This window comes from Barbatula barbatula (genome assembly GCF_947034865.1).
Source record: "Barbatula barbatula genome assembly, chromosome: 3".
Classification (NCBI taxonomy): Eukaryota; Metazoa; Chordata; class Actinopteri; order Cypriniformes; family Nemacheilidae; genus Barbatula; species Barbatula barbatula.
In genome coordinates this window covers 1,430,622-1,444,526 of record NC_136764.1, presented here as the reverse complement: position 1 = coordinate 1,444,526, position 13,905 = coordinate 1,430,622, and the positions used below count along the sequence as shown (strand labels likewise).

Sequence of the window (13,905 nt, the reverse complement as noted above, 5' to 3'; positions counted from 1 at the left end):
TTTTGTTTCTAGATACTGGACATGTCTACTCAAAAGAAATGCCATGTTTGTAAGGAGAGAATCGGGGTAGCCAGCAAGACATGTCAACACTGTCACGCCAAGCAGCCTTACAAGCAGAAGCTGGAGAAAAGAAAGCAACGATATGCTGAAGAATGGAAATCCAAGCAAAGAAAAAACGGCAGTATCAATAAAGTCTATGATGCCACGTTTCTTCTGGTAGGTTTTCCATTTAGACCTTTGTCGTAAAAGTTAGTAATTAACGTGCATATTTCTCTCACTTTTTCTACATTTCAGCTGTTCCACTTTGAAAGACGGTCTTGAATTTTCGATAGTGGATACAGATCAGTGCATATAATATATCCACTAGAGGTCCTGTTGTATGACTGCGAGAAACATTTGAAATCAGACACACCTGTTTACATGTTGTTGTTTTTTTGGATATTGAAAGCAAAAGGATACAGGACGGCTTATATTTCAAGACGAATGGACATGAGAAATGAATAAAACACCAACCTATGTGACGCTGCGCATTACTTGACAATATGTTGATAAGCCGGTTGAAGTCTGAAGAACTGACCTAAGATTGGGTGCGTTTGTGTTTTACTCCAGCTGATCTTTTTCTTTCTTGATAAGCATCCAAAGATGTTTATATTCACTCTGATGTTGATATTGGGATATCTTCAATGACATAAAATATTACATTTTTACATTTTCTCCTGTTTACATTGTCTGACAATCACACATTCTCATGTTTTCCCATTGTACATTTGCTGTTGCCTTTCCCTTAAAATTAAATAGAAAATGATGTAAACCTAATTAAAATATATGAGAAGTGATAATGTAACATGTAGGTTTAGATCATGTGTATATAGTGTATATACTGAATTTGGCCAGCCATAAGGTGATATTCTTGTGAATGTGGCCCCCTATCCCAAATGTGTCCTGCCCCCCCAGACATAAAACAAAGCTTTTCTCAGTGCTCTGAACTAGTAATACATTTTGATTTTCAGCCTTATGATATTGTTTGAATTTTATTCCAGCTCCACAAGTGGGAAATTTTAGATAGATACCCGCTCGCCCTCCTTGCCAAGAGAACAACACGAGGTTTTTCTGCTGAGTGCTTGTGTCCGTGGCAAATGGACACAGAAGATGTTAAGGATGCCTTTGATAAAATAAAGCGGATATATGAAAGTCTTCTTAATGGTAAGAAACACACATGTCATGCTGAATTCTCTTTGAGATTATTGCTTAATTGTGAAACAATAAGGTTTGTTGCCTTAAGCAAATGTTTTTGGTAAATAAATAGTCCGCTGGCTGAACGTCTGATGCCTTTTGCACACTTTTCTGGAAACACTTCGGCATGTTCAAAGTCGTCACCCGATTGGTTGAATTTTACAGGATTTCAGGGAGACGTGCGCATCGCGTTCTTTAAAGGTCCAACTGGAAACAAGAAGAAGCCGTCTGATCGAAGAAGTAAGCTGTCGTTTTTACAACGGTAACAATAAGTATTCATCACCATCGACTAAATGCTTGGCGCTTAAAAAGTATGCAAAGATCACGGCATAAACATTGTTGTTAACTTTTGACACCTTTGTGAATGTACACCGCTTTGTAACTCCAGGGACGTTTCCACACCTTTAAACATGATTGGCTGCTTTACCTGTCAGTCATAAGGTCTCTTGAGCGGGCCTTGGCCAAAGAAAGTGGCCTTCAGTATGAAGGTCTGGTTAAGCGAGAGAAACAAATAAATACAAATTTTACTTCAAGTTTAAAAAAATGATGAATGATATGCTAATATTTTAAATGTATTAAGTTATGTAGTTTATTAACTACATAAATGAACCAGTTTTGAATGCTTGAATGCGAAAGTTTCTTTTTCTCAGCAGTGTCTGTGACGCATGAACCAGCAGCACCAAACAGTGCGGACACACTAGTTATAAAAACAGAGACTTCACCACTAAACCAAGATGTTCTCCCTCCCAACATCGCAGGTGACCCTTTAACTTCAGACTATAGCCTTTCACACAGTAGTCCTTGTAAATTACCATCAATTTACCAGTAAATACACAAATGTGCTGTTCCACAAACAAGTTGTGTAGAAACATGATGCGGTGTGATTTTATATCCGAACGCAGTCAGTGTGTCCTGCGTTGTACCCGTAATAACATTCCTGTAGCTCAGTGGTAAGAGCGTGGCGCTAACAACGCCAAGAAACAAATGTATAGGATAATGCAATGTAAGTCGCTTTGGATCTTCCAAATGCGTAAATGTAATCTTCATTCACACAGCAACTCGTACTGGTAATTTGCCGGTAATGTTACAACTTCTATTACTGGTAAATTGGCAGTACTGATTCACCTAAAGGTCCCGTTCACACACGATCGGTTAACTGTAATTTGCTGGCAATTTTACCTGTATATGTGAAAGGGGCTTAAGATTCCATCACGATAGAGGATTTTAATACTCGTTGTCATTGCTGTTGTTTCATTGTTATGTATCTTTGTCACAACGTTTATATGTCTGGAATGATTTGGCGCTCTCGTAGTACCCAGGTATTGATGTGTTGTTTGCAACAGCTCATGCAAAGGTTCCCTCACAGTGTCTTTTTCTCAACAGCAAATGATCCAGCAGCATTTAACAGCGAGGACACATCAGTTATAAAAACAGAGACTTTACCACTAAACCAAGATGTTCTTCCTTCTCAAAACACAGGTGCAGTCACATCAATGTCCACAGCGCTGCGCACTACTGATTCTGAAACCTAATGTGCTCTTGTTCTTACTTTGTTTGTCCTCTTCAGCCCTTACCCCCTCTGCTGGTTTAAAACCGGCTTCTGCAAAGTCGTGGAGTTCCCCACGAAACACAAAACAAATGAGGAACGCAGACGCTAGTGGTATGTGTGGGTTTATATTTAATACATTATCACCATATGGATCAAAGAACAGAGCCTTTCTCACGTTTGACAAGGATTGGGAAGATTTCTACAATGAATGGCACATAATGTACTGTAATATAGGGCTGTGCAATATATAGAAATGATCGAGATACCGCACATGTGAGATGGTTTGCGATAAATGAGCTATTTAATTATTCTTAAAGTGATGTACGGTCAAAGTTTTAGGTCGACGCGGATAGTACAGTATCTATCTGGCACGCAGATGTTAGTTGGGATAGGTGCGCGTGCTCTGACGAAAGTCATTCAACAATCTGCGTTGCGAAGCGAAATTTGTTTATTTATTTTTGTTTGTTTATCAAAATTTTTTGATGCTTTCTTTTTCCTAAAATGATATGAAATATATGTTGGTCATATCATTTCTTTAATATATTATAATTTTATTTAAATAGATGGTATCGAATATCGCATTCCTCATGTTCATGTAACTATTGAAAATATACATCTGTAATATGACTGCAGTGGGGTCAGAACTTTTAGTTTATAGTTATAAGCACTACTCAATTTATGATGAATCTAATATTTATCTATAGAAGGAATAATCACAGCAAACAATGACTACAGTACTGTCTTGAAGCACGACCCTCATTGCTCTTCAACTTATTCTCTTTCTTATCGTTTATTTTATTTCAGAATTCTCGGTTCATCAAGAGGAAACCAGTTTCCCCTCCAAAGAAATACAGAGGAGAAAAAAGCGAGAGGTTTGTTTAAAATGATTAAGCATTCATTACAATGCAGCTGCGGAAAAAACGAAGACACCATTTCACAGATCCTTTTTCTGATTGTAGAATGTACTATGTATAGGCATGTGTTTAGACAAAATGGTCGTTTCCGTTTCATTCTGTGAACTATTAACAATTTCTCCCAAATTTCAAAGAACAATGAGAACTGGAGAAACGAGCGAAATAACATAAGAGATGCTCTCTATTTTTGATATATTTTATATATTATGTTTTTAGGAAAAGCTTGAAAATATTTATTATATGATCGCCTCGATTTTTATCACAGTCGTCATGCTGTTATTCTGTCACATTGCTGTTGGATGACTTTGTCAATCATAAGTTTTGATTTTGTTGAAATTCAACAAACGCTGGACTGCAACGGCCACAATACATGTAGAAATAGATTTGAAATGAAAGCAGTCTCTTCATATTTTCCGCAGCTGTATATAATATATCTTGTGTCAGTGTCGCTCGAATATTAACATGCACTTTTTACTTGTTAATAGTGACAAAATAGTCTATTATACATTCATTTTAGAGAGTAACGTCCCGTCAGTTATCGCCATTGTTAACAGTCATGAGGATATTTAGGTAGATATAAACATAGAAGGAAGAGGAAAGCAGAGGACTCGTAGGAAACAGCATGCTGATCTATTCAGCCAAGACCAAACACATTCATTATGTCACGTACACTACCATGCCGAACCCTCCGAGAATTGTCCCGACAGAAATAAACTTTCTCTTATCCTCCTAGGAGAGCAAAAGTGAGGGGCTCTTAACCCTTGATCACGTGGAGCCGGAGTCCCAGGCATCGACCCCCAGCAGCAGTCAGTCTGCCTCTCCTCTGCCCGTCTCCGCTAGATGTGCCTCCGTGAGGAAGAGGAGCGCAGAGCCAGAACCCCCTGAAGTCCAGCACAGCATTCTGAGCAAAGACTATGATGAACTTTATTTCATGAGTCTTGTTGGAACATTCAAAAGATTGTCACAAAGGAAAAAAGCTGAAGTGCGGATGAAAATAGAGCGAATTCTCTATGAAGCAGAGTTTGAGTAAATGAGGTGTATAGTCATAGCGGACAGACACATTCTCATTCCTTGTGTTGTCTGTGACAAGAAAAAAGCTTGTTTTGTGTTGAACTTTTGATGGGCGTTATTGGGTTTGTGAAACAGTTTGAAGAAGAAATAAACGATTGTAAAATAGTTTTAATAAATGTGAAAATGTACTCGAGATACTTATTGTTTTTATTTATGGGGCAAGGGATGTTGCATATATGACATTGGCTGCTGACTTTTCGTAACGTTCACTTGTATTTGCGGCAAATTAACAGCCCTCAACAACAAGCTTTTTATTTGATTGTATGATCCAAACTTCGTTCCTGTTCACCGTTTAAACACGTTCCTTCAGTTCATTCTGTTATCGGTTCACATTTGGTACTGCATTGCATTTAACAATGCTTTACATAATGTTCTGCACAGTTACCCTTTATCCTGGAGCACAACCAACACTAAAGTCTAAAGTACAGAAGTTTATGTTTGCAGTTCTTGCAGCAACCCTTTATAATCCCAAAATGAAGAGCAACATCATCAGACATTCAGAGCTGAAGTGTGGTGAGGATTCATCTGTAGTGTAGAAAGTGGCAAACAAGATGGTGGCGGCTTTGCAGGTGTTGATGTTACTGCTCTGTGTGAGCAGCTCAGTTTCTCAACCTGTACTGACGCCGACGTTAAACCTTGACGCTGAGCTAGAAAAACTTAAGAACATGGAGGAAAAGATCAAAAACTTAGAAGAAACGATGAACAAAGTTTTAAGTGAGAATGAAGGTAAGGAGAAAAGATTTGATTGAAAATGGTAAACTTTTATAATTGGATATATTGTAATGGTTTATTTTGACTCCTTCATGCATGATTTATAACCTCAGTCAGGATTGGTTTTCTTTGTGTTTTTCTTACGTTTAGGACACGAAGAACACATATTCTTCACTTAACCATTTTCAATAAAAAGTTTTTGATAGCTCCACTGTTGTGAGCTCTACGCATGAAGGGGTTAAAGATATGACTGTAACACATACAATATTTGTTAACATTAGCCTACGTAATGCATTAGATTACATGAACCAACAATGACGAATATGTTTACGTGAAATAATCTGTTTGACTAACGTTAATAAAGATTAATATTTGCTGACAAACTATATCGCCCCATTGTTAGTCCATATTAGATAATGCATGAACATGTTACCGAAATGACTTGTTACCTGAAAACATGTATAATGTGTATTCCAAACAGCTTTGAAAGGTTTAGTGCAAGATTCACAAAACAAGCTCGAGTCTTTCCAGAAGGGGAAAGAAGGTGACTTTTTTATTTCTTAGTTATTATCTTTCAATGACACCGTTTATAGTTTTTGTAATGACAAATTCGGTTCATGTTCATAGATCAAAAGATCGCCTTCTCAGCTGCACTTGGATCAGGACAAACTGGGCCAGTTAATTACAAGAAAACTCTGGCCTATACGAAAGTACTCAGTAACATTGGAAACGCCTATGACCCCAATACTGGTGAGCATTGAAATGAGAACATTATTACAGAAATGATGCATTTTATAATCCTGCTCATACACAGTCATTTGTACAACTGTACAACTGTTAACTGTAACTGTACATGTGCTTTCCAGGTATTTTCACGGCCCCAGTAAAAGGAGTCTATTTCTTCAGATTCTATTCTCATTCACACGCTGGAAACGAAATGGCCGTCAGTCTGTTAAAGAACGGTCTGATCCAAGGCTCTGTGTATTCTTGGAAGTCCGGCACCAATGGGAACGCAAGCAATGGTGTTGTTCTTATACTGGAATCTGGTGATCGAGTTCATACAGAACTCTGGGAGAACACTTGGGTTTACGATAATGAAAGAAACTACTCCAGTTTCAGTGGTTTTCTCCTTTTTCCTTGGTGAATGTCTGATATGACATCTGGTAAACGGTGTAGACGGTCTGCTCAAAGAAACGTTATCCGGATAACATTAGCGTTCTTAAATATACTTTTATAAATAACTTCACACTTAATCTCCAAATGAATGTAGAAGCAACAGATTTCTTTTGAACTGCATCATTTTATGAATAAAAGCAAACGTTCTGATATTAGTACTGCAACTGATGTCTATTAAACTGAGTCTTTTTTCCTTTCTTTTAAGATTAATTATACAGGGTTCCTATGCGTTTTGGAGAAAAGTATGGATTCGTTTTATTTGATTGTTTTCCAAGTCTGGATTAGTATAGAAAAGGGAAATTGAGTATGGAGAAAATTATGATTAAATCTCCTTTTCAAAAATATATCATTTCTGAAAATAAAGTTATAGGAGCATGTTTTGAGCGCTGCCAAAAGATCGGCGCAAGACCAAATCTGCTGGAGGACTGTTTGAGTGATTTGATGGTACACACTAGGCAGCACAGAGCCATTAAGAGAGAGAGTTGTGTCATCTCCGTTTTTTACATTTTCTTTCACAGCCATGGCGGTTCATGGAGCATCTCAATAGTTCCCGGAGGTTTACTAGTAACGAATGGAGCAGCTGCAAAACAGACCGATGCTTTCTCACTCTTACCAGAGCTTTCGGGAGTAGGGTTGTAACGGTAACATAAACATGTCTTAGGATACTATACCTGCCAGTGCCGGCCCGTCCAACATACAGGCCATGGCCCCGTGACCCCGTGACAAACACAGGGCCTCCTAATCTCAATCTATATTTGCCATTTCATCAAGAACTGCAGAAGTGAGCGCAACATGCGTAGGGACCTTATTAACATACGAGTCACAGACATGGTCAATTAAAAAGCTCTCTGCACGACAATCAAGAGTAAAATGACAATAAATACAAAACATCAGAATAAAGAAGGAAAACATAAAAAACGATCTTACCTGCCCATTTTATATGATGTTTAGGACGCGATTACGGAGGTGCGTTAGCTGATGTCAAATACGTCTCATTGCGCAAGCTTGACATTTTCAGGATTAGGGGAAATGTAGTATCTCCTAACAACGTAATGTTCACTTTACACCAAGAGCAGCACGATGTAAGAGATTAAGAACGAATTAGACAAACTACGGCATCCAAACGATACCTTTAGGGAGCTGAAAAGAGAAGAGAAAAGCAGCAGAAAAAAAGCAAGCTCAAAGTAAAGGTATGTTCTGCTTTACATTGTTTAATGCGTAAGTTAATGAGAGAGATGCCCTTCTCCCTCTATAATTTAACTCGCATGAAAAACAACTCTATTGCACTATTATTACTATAGCAAAGAGTGGTAAAGTTCTTAGAAGCTTTACAGGAGTTTATACGGTTTTAATGTGGTCATGCTTTAGTTAATATTATAGTACAGTATATTTACATTTACATTTACATTTACTCATTTGGCAGACGCTTTTATCCAAAGCGACTTACAAGTAGTTTTATACAGTGGCACATTACTGCAGAGCAATCAGGGGTAAGGTGCCTTGCTCAAGGGCCCTTCAGTCATGACCTGCTGGCACTGAGATTAGAACCGGCAACCTTCTGACCACAAGCCCAACGCTCTAACCATCAGGCCACAGCTGACCTGTGGCCTGATGGTTAGAGTAGGCTATTACTGTACTAGTTTTAATCATTCAGAATACCAGTACCTAAACCTATAGTAGGCCTACTTCTTATTCTATAGCCCACTACACTTTACTAGTAAAGTATTTTTCATGTGGGGTTAATAGTACATGTTTATTGTTTTTGATTATTAAAGCACTTACTACAGGACCTGCAGGACTTGCCATTCACAGCATTAACCATGAAACATGTGAGGAGGTAAAATATGATGATGTCATCAATGACTTTGCCGCAAAAAAGTCACGCCAAGTGAAGATTTAAGGTTGTGCATCATTTTCAATTTCAAGTGTGAATTCAGTTTTGTTATTATTTATTATATTTTTTTATCAAATGAATCATATACATTATATGAAGTATTATTATATTTGATCTTCTTTTTTGCCTTCTTGATCACTTACAGTTGCAGTTGTTGCCCTTTAACAACATTGTGTTGAATATGTTGAGCTTAATAATCATTTCTACACTTAAATATATTGTTATTTTTGTGTTTTTTTACTTTAATACCAGTGGGGCCCATTTTTCACCTAGGGCCCCACGAGCCGGCCCTGATACCAGCTGAAGTACCCCGATTCCAATGGTTGCTGTGCCATGTTCGTAATTCAAATCTATACAAAAACCACAGATTTAGATGAAACCTTTTGTATTTAGGCTACTATAGTAAACTGTATTATACTTTGCACTAGAATATTTTGTTGTATTAACTGTAGTAATTGGATAAATTGTAGAATATTGTAAATATTTACTATGGTGGGTCTCAACTTTAGTAGTGTACTGTAGTAAGTACAACTAGTCCACTACACTAGATCATTCTTCACGTGGGAAATAATTCAAATGTGGGACAAATTTCATTGATACAGCAGTCTTTATAAAGGGAAATATTAGGCTTAAGGAGAGTTTGTGCTCATGCTCAAAGTAATTATTCGTTTTTTCAAAAATAGAGGTATCGCATGTATTTTTAAGCTTAAGCATCGGTATGGTTTTTATTATGAGTTTAATTTGTCATCAAATATCAGCAAGATCAATTAAAATCAACACCAAATGAGATTTGAGGCCTCATTCAAAGCTTCGGTTTTCCAGTTTGTTCCGTTTATTGCAACACCATTAAACTAAAACATACTTTGTTAAAGCAAATTGGTAATGTAGACTAACTTTATCAATCTCAAACGATGACAATGAGCAAAAAACACTTCAACACCACAAACATTTATTTTAATATTTTATTGAAATTCTCCTGTAATTATTCTGAAACGGTAATATAAAAAGACAGGTACATACAAACATAGACATTTCCTAGGAGCTTCTTGACTCTCTGTAACAGAGAAGCTACTTCAGTTACCTTTCTTAAAATACACATTTTAGTTTTATACACAGAAAACAAAAATCCTATGTGTCAAGGGCATACAGGGAACAAGCCAGCATCACTCGGAGAATGAAAACGCACATAATCTATCTACTAGTAAGAAATACAACACGTGTGTGTGTGTGTGTGTGCCACAACTAGAGTAAATACATACAAAACAACCTTCTCAAACTCATATCGGAATATAATCAGAGAATGTTCGGTTATCCGTTGTTGTTTTTCTTCATAATAGTTGAGGGACACTTCAAAAGCCTGAAATGACACCATGCTAGCATTAAAATAAACGTAAATGTAGTGTCAGATACATCACGGGCGCATCTACATTTCAAATGTACAAATCTTTTAAAGACCGGCTTCAACCTTTCTAAACAACTGAAAGGACGCGTGTTTGGTGTCCACCGTGTACAAAACACTCTACGAGTCGTCGCCGTTGATGCTGTCGCCATCGTCCTCCCCTTCCTCGTGCTCGCCCTCCTCTTCCTCCTCATGCTCTCCTTCCTCTTCTTCATTCTCTCCATCCTGACTTTTGACCTGAGGGGGGAAATGGAAGATGAAGATACACAACGAATTATTGTAACCAAACAGTTCTGGGGCACCATTGACTACCACAGTGGGAACGTTTGCTTTATACGTTACTTTGTTCTGTTGAACAAAACAGATGATTTTTGAAGAATGTGGGTCAGTAAACAGTTTCGGGGCACTTCTGACTACTATGGTGGACAAGAACATAATCTTTCTCTGTGTTCATCAGAACAAATACATTTATACAGATTTTGAACAACTTGAGTGAGTAAATGACAGAATCTTCTGTTTTGTGTGAACTATCGCTGGTGGTGCGTGTCATTTTTGGGATGATCCATTGACAGTAATGCAATATTATATCCATAAGTGTGTCTTCAGAGGTGTGTAAAGACCTTATTTATTACCATAGAATGAGAGTTTTCTATCTACGGGTCCACTTGCATGGAACAAACTGCTCTACGGAGCACATATGCAACACGTCATCTCTTTCAGCAATGAAACGAAAATATTAGTTTGCCACCGTTGTGCTTCGAAAAGGAGGGGTGGAGTGTGCCGTTTCTTGCAGTTTGCAACCTCACCGCTAGATTTCATAAACTGGACAATTAACCATAATCTTTCTCCTCTGTTCTCACCTCTTCCTCCTCTTCCAATAGATCTCTCTCCTCGTCAGAGTCGTTGATCTCTTGCTCCTCCCTCTCTCTATCCTTCTTCATGGAATGCTGCAGGGAAGCCTCAGCCATCTCCGCCTTCATGGTTTTCCCATCTGATGCACAAAACACAAGTGTAAACACAAAGCTGCTGACGGCACACATCTTTCGGTGAACAATAATGTTAATGCCAACTATACCTGAGTTGCGAGACATCCCACCTGATTTCTTGCCGTGGTCTTTTTCCATCCTGTCCAGACTCTCTAGAAGGTAGTCGACCTTGTGTTTGATTTGAGCAAGTTCTCGCTTAATAGTTTGAAGGTCATCTGATTTCACTGAAGTGAAAAATCAAAATCCCTGTTCAAATTAATCCATTAAGAGGTTTGATTCATCTTCAATCCATCGAGTTTCTAACAAACATCATTTAACATCCTTATTCAATAAATCTAACAATATAATACTAGATGCAGAGCGGTACTGACGGGCTCGGGAGGAAGACCGCTGGCTGCTCTTGGAAGAGGAGGACAGGCTGGACTTCCGGCGGCTGGTTCCTCCGCTCATAGTGACCCGTGGACGCTTGGAAGGGATCACGGCACGGGACAGAGGAGGGGGGGGCGGTGGGGGCACACGGGACGGGTACGAATACATCCTGTCAGCCCAAGATGATATTAAGAAGTTAGCGCTTAACGCATCTTACAACACTACCAAAGCAGCTTTGATGAACCAGTAGCGATCTCACCTGTCATAATAATCTCTCTGGAAATCGTAATCCAGCTCGAAAGTAGAACTGCTGTGGAGAGATTACAAAGGACATTTTCAGCATTCGAGAACATTTACAGATGTTAAAGCGAAAACGGCGTTAAAATATGCCGAGTCAAAATGGCACGCTTACCTGTACATATCTCCGGCAGATCGCTTTGTTGTTTTTGACCTGTGAGGTTTGGGCTCCCCTGCCAAGTTAATATCTGGTGGAAAGAACAAATTGTAGTTAAAGAAAGAGTAGTTTACGCAGTAAAAATCTTCATAAGTCTTTACACGTACAGTCCGAATTTTTCGTATGCGGTTTTTTCGTATTTGGCGCTTGTTTGTACGCGGTCTCCGAATTGTCAAAAAGCCTCTCAAAAAGCTTGCTACGGATTCGAAAAACCCCCAAAAATCAAACCCAGTCAGACTTTTTTATGACGGACGAAAACATCAGAGGCCGCGTGTAAACGTGATTGACGCATCGTGAGGTCGTACTTATTTTATGACGTGCGGAAATTTCAGACTCGACGTGCAGCGGCCTTAACGCTATACATAACAACAATAGTTGCTGTTCGGGGACCGTTTGAGTGGACTCACCAAGCACCTGCCCAACTATCATCCGGCCGTCCTCTCCCGTCACAGCGGTCCGTGCGTTCCTCTCATTGGCAAACTGGACGAAGGCGTAGCCCTTGTGCACAGAGCAGCCAACGATCTTGCCGTATTTACTGAAAATGGCTTCCACGTCGGCCTTGGTGACCAGCATGGTGTTCAGGTTCCCAATGAAGACCCTTGAGTTCAGGGACCGAGGGTCTGTCTTATTGGTCACGTTGCTGGCCATGAGTTGACTAGTGCTGGGGGAGTGCCTGTAAAGGTCGGAGACGAATAAGTACCCACACAGAACACCAACCTTCAATTTTATTTGACAGGTTGAGAGTGCAAATAAACGTAGAGAAGTCTAAAACACAAGCATGGCTTTCCTTTGATGCGCATTACGGATCTTCAGCACGCTAAAATGTAGCGATGATGCTGGATCGTGTGTTGTTCAAGTGTTATATTTTCAACCAGTCCGACTTTATGACGTGCTGACGTTACGCCATTTGCTCCCTATTTGAAGGTTGGCCAAGTTCGGATGATCAATCGAAGATATTCACTCTCGTTCATGGCCGTCGCGCGGACCGGTCGGCGTATCACGTCCGTCGCTCTCGCGGTACTTTGCCGTCATACGCCGGACGATGCGCGGCGACCATGAAGTCCAACACACCTACATGAACACACAGGAAAGATGCATGATATTTGACATGGAAACATGGCTGTTAACTCACTCCATAGCGTCAGCGCAGGGCAGTCGTCTGTCGTTTTGTCACTGGGGCTTGTGGTTAATGCGAGCAGGCTGAGGTTTAGAGTGCCCTCAGCCAAAACTATAATTCCCAATATCACCCCAGCAATGAGCGCCACTTCCACCAGTTACACTGAGGCAACAAAAACACACCTCATTACTGGACATGATTAGTTTGCTTTATTTCAACACTTTTGCAAAGGTGCCGGTGGTGATCTGCGAGGGGACCGCTGGAAAAATAATCAAGTCAAACAATGCAAAGTAAAAAGGAGAACGAGACCGGTGCGTAGTCGACGGTCTGCCGATTAATCGCCTCGCTGATTTAAAACAGTCGAGCCCTTAAAAGGATGCAAAATGAAAAACAAAAAACAGTCTGAAAGGAAAAAAAAGGACTTGCGGTTTGGGTTTACTGATGGGGAAAAGGCAAAACATAGCAACATACGACGTAGTCTGGAATTCCGCTCGTGTCCGCAAAATAACCAAAAATGTCGTCGACCAACGCAACCGATTAAAGTTTATGATCTAACGCGGCGCCGATATCGTGTCATAAAAGCGTTCGCCGTGCTACGACTCGACCCACGTGCAGAGATGAGGTGATGGAATATGCTGGAAGATCCTCGAAGCAGACAAAGAGGACAAACCCCGCTGCCCGAGCTCCGCGCCGGGGCCTAGGCGCTCTCGAGGATGCGGGAGAACGAATCCTTCACAAAAACGCACGAAAAATATGCAGAGAGGTTAATCTTGCAGAAAGAAAATCTCGAATAAAAAAATCTACTCACCAAAGGTTCAAAGTTTAAAACGAGCGATTTAGGAAGATTCGAGAATCTTATAGACGGGCTGCAAAAAGGCGAACGTGAAGTCAAAGCGAGCGGTCGATCGGCTGCAACATAAAACTCACGACGCGTTTTTCAAGTTAAAAGTCATCGGTTCGTTCGTAGCGCGTTACGTTTGTTGTACGCGCGCGTTGTTTACATTAATGATCGATTAAATTAATTATTGTAAA

General features: G+C 39.7%; 3 protein-coding genes across 11 annotated transcripts in view; 2 read left to right on the top strand and 1 right to left on the bottom strand.

The window, feature by feature from the left end:
• The window catches only part of LOC306892360 (uncharacterized protein), a 5,896-nt gene extending 997 nt beyond the window's left edge, over positions 1–4,899 (top strand). Inside the window, exons 2-9 of one of the 2 annotated variants that reach the window (XM_079453417.1) lie at positions 13–216; positions 1,041–1,203; positions 1,399–1,473; positions 1,887–1,991; positions 2,617–2,712; positions 2,801–2,893; positions 3,587–3,654; positions 4,430–4,899. In XM_079453417.1, the coding sequence (XP_079309543.1) occupies positions 22–216; positions 1,041–1,203; positions 1,399–1,473; positions 1,887–1,991; positions 2,617–2,712; positions 2,801–2,893; positions 3,587–3,654; positions 4,430–4,726 (1,092 nt within the window). In that variant the 5' untranslated portion in view covers positions 13–21 and the 3' untranslated portion in view covers positions 4,727–4,899. Of the gene's footprint in view, positions 1–12; positions 217–1,040; positions 1,204–1,398; positions 1,474–1,883; positions 1,992–2,616; positions 2,713–2,800; positions 2,894–3,586; positions 3,655–4,429 lie in introns of both variants that reach the window. The other variant, XM_079453416.1, reaches the window with a different exon arrangement.
• A 292-nt stretch (positions 4,900–5,191) lies between these two features.
• c1ql4l (complement component 1, q subcomponent-like 4 like) lies at positions 5,192–6,836 on the top strand. The gene is made up of 4 exons (XM_079453423.1): positions 5,192–5,493; positions 5,960–6,022; positions 6,106–6,228; positions 6,345–6,836. The coding sequence occupies exons 1-4, from the start codon at positions 5,319–5,321 to the stop codon at positions 6,620–6,622; spliced, it is 639 nt and encodes a 212-aa protein (XP_079309549.1). The 5' UTR covers positions 5,192–5,318; the 3' UTR covers positions 6,623–6,836.
• A 2,646-nt stretch (positions 6,837–9,482) lies between these two features.
• Positions 9,483–13,846, bottom strand: hnrnpc (heterogeneous nuclear ribonucleoprotein C). Of its 8 annotated transcripts, none has more exons than XR_013786456.1 (10): positions 13,682–13,846; positions 12,889–13,035; positions 12,164–12,429; positions 11,715–11,787; positions 11,562–11,612; positions 11,305–11,471; positions 11,023–11,157; positions 10,808–10,938; positions 10,014–10,184; positions 9,493–9,905 (listed from the first exon to the last, which is right to left on the bottom strand). XR_013786456.1 is itself a non-coding variant. In XM_079453421.1 (9 exons), exons 2-9 carry the CDS (start codon positions 12,891–12,893, stop codon positions 10,068–10,070), a joined length of 924 nt encoding a protein of 307 aa, XP_079309547.1. In that variant the 5' UTR covers positions 12,894–13,035; positions 13,682–13,846; the 3' UTR covers positions 9,483–10,067. The 8 variants fall into 8 exon arrangements, 5 of the variants coding, with proteins under 5 accessions (XP_079309547.1, XP_079309545.1, XP_079309544.1 ...); XR_013786457.1 differs by having other exon boundaries at positions 9,505–9,905; positions 11,044–11,157; XM_079453421.1 differs by having other exon boundaries at positions 9,483–10,184; positions 11,044–11,157.
• Positions 13,847–13,905: the final 59 nt, after the last annotated feature.

What these genes read in the sequence shown, in the direction of transcription:
- hnrnpc (XM_079453418.1), bottom strand. An exon ending in GATAGTTGGGCAGGTGCTTG is followed by an intron (nt 11,788 to 12,163) that starts GTGAGTCCACTC and finishes TCTTTCCACCAG; the next exon opens with ATATTAACTTGGCAGGGGAG. An exon ending in TATTGGAAGAGGAGGAAGAG is followed by an intron (nt 10,185 to 10,807) that starts GTGAGAACAGAG and finishes TTCCCCCCTCAG; the next exon opens with GTCAAAAGTCAGGATGGAGA.
- c1ql4l (XM_079453423.1), top strand. Translation starts at nt 5,319, where the DNA reads ATGGTGGCGGCTTTGCAGGTGTTGATGTTACTGCTCTGTGTGAGCAGC. An exon ending in AGTTTTAAGTGAGAATGAAG is followed by an intron (nt 5,494 to 5,959) that starts GTAAGGAGAAAA and finishes TATTCCAAACAG; the next exon opens with CTTTGAAAGGTTTAGTGCAA. An exon ending in CGCCTATGACCCCAATACTG is followed by an intron (nt 6,229 to 6,344) that starts GTGAGCATTGAA and finishes TGTGCTTTCCAG; the next exon opens with GTATTTTCACGGCCCCAGTA.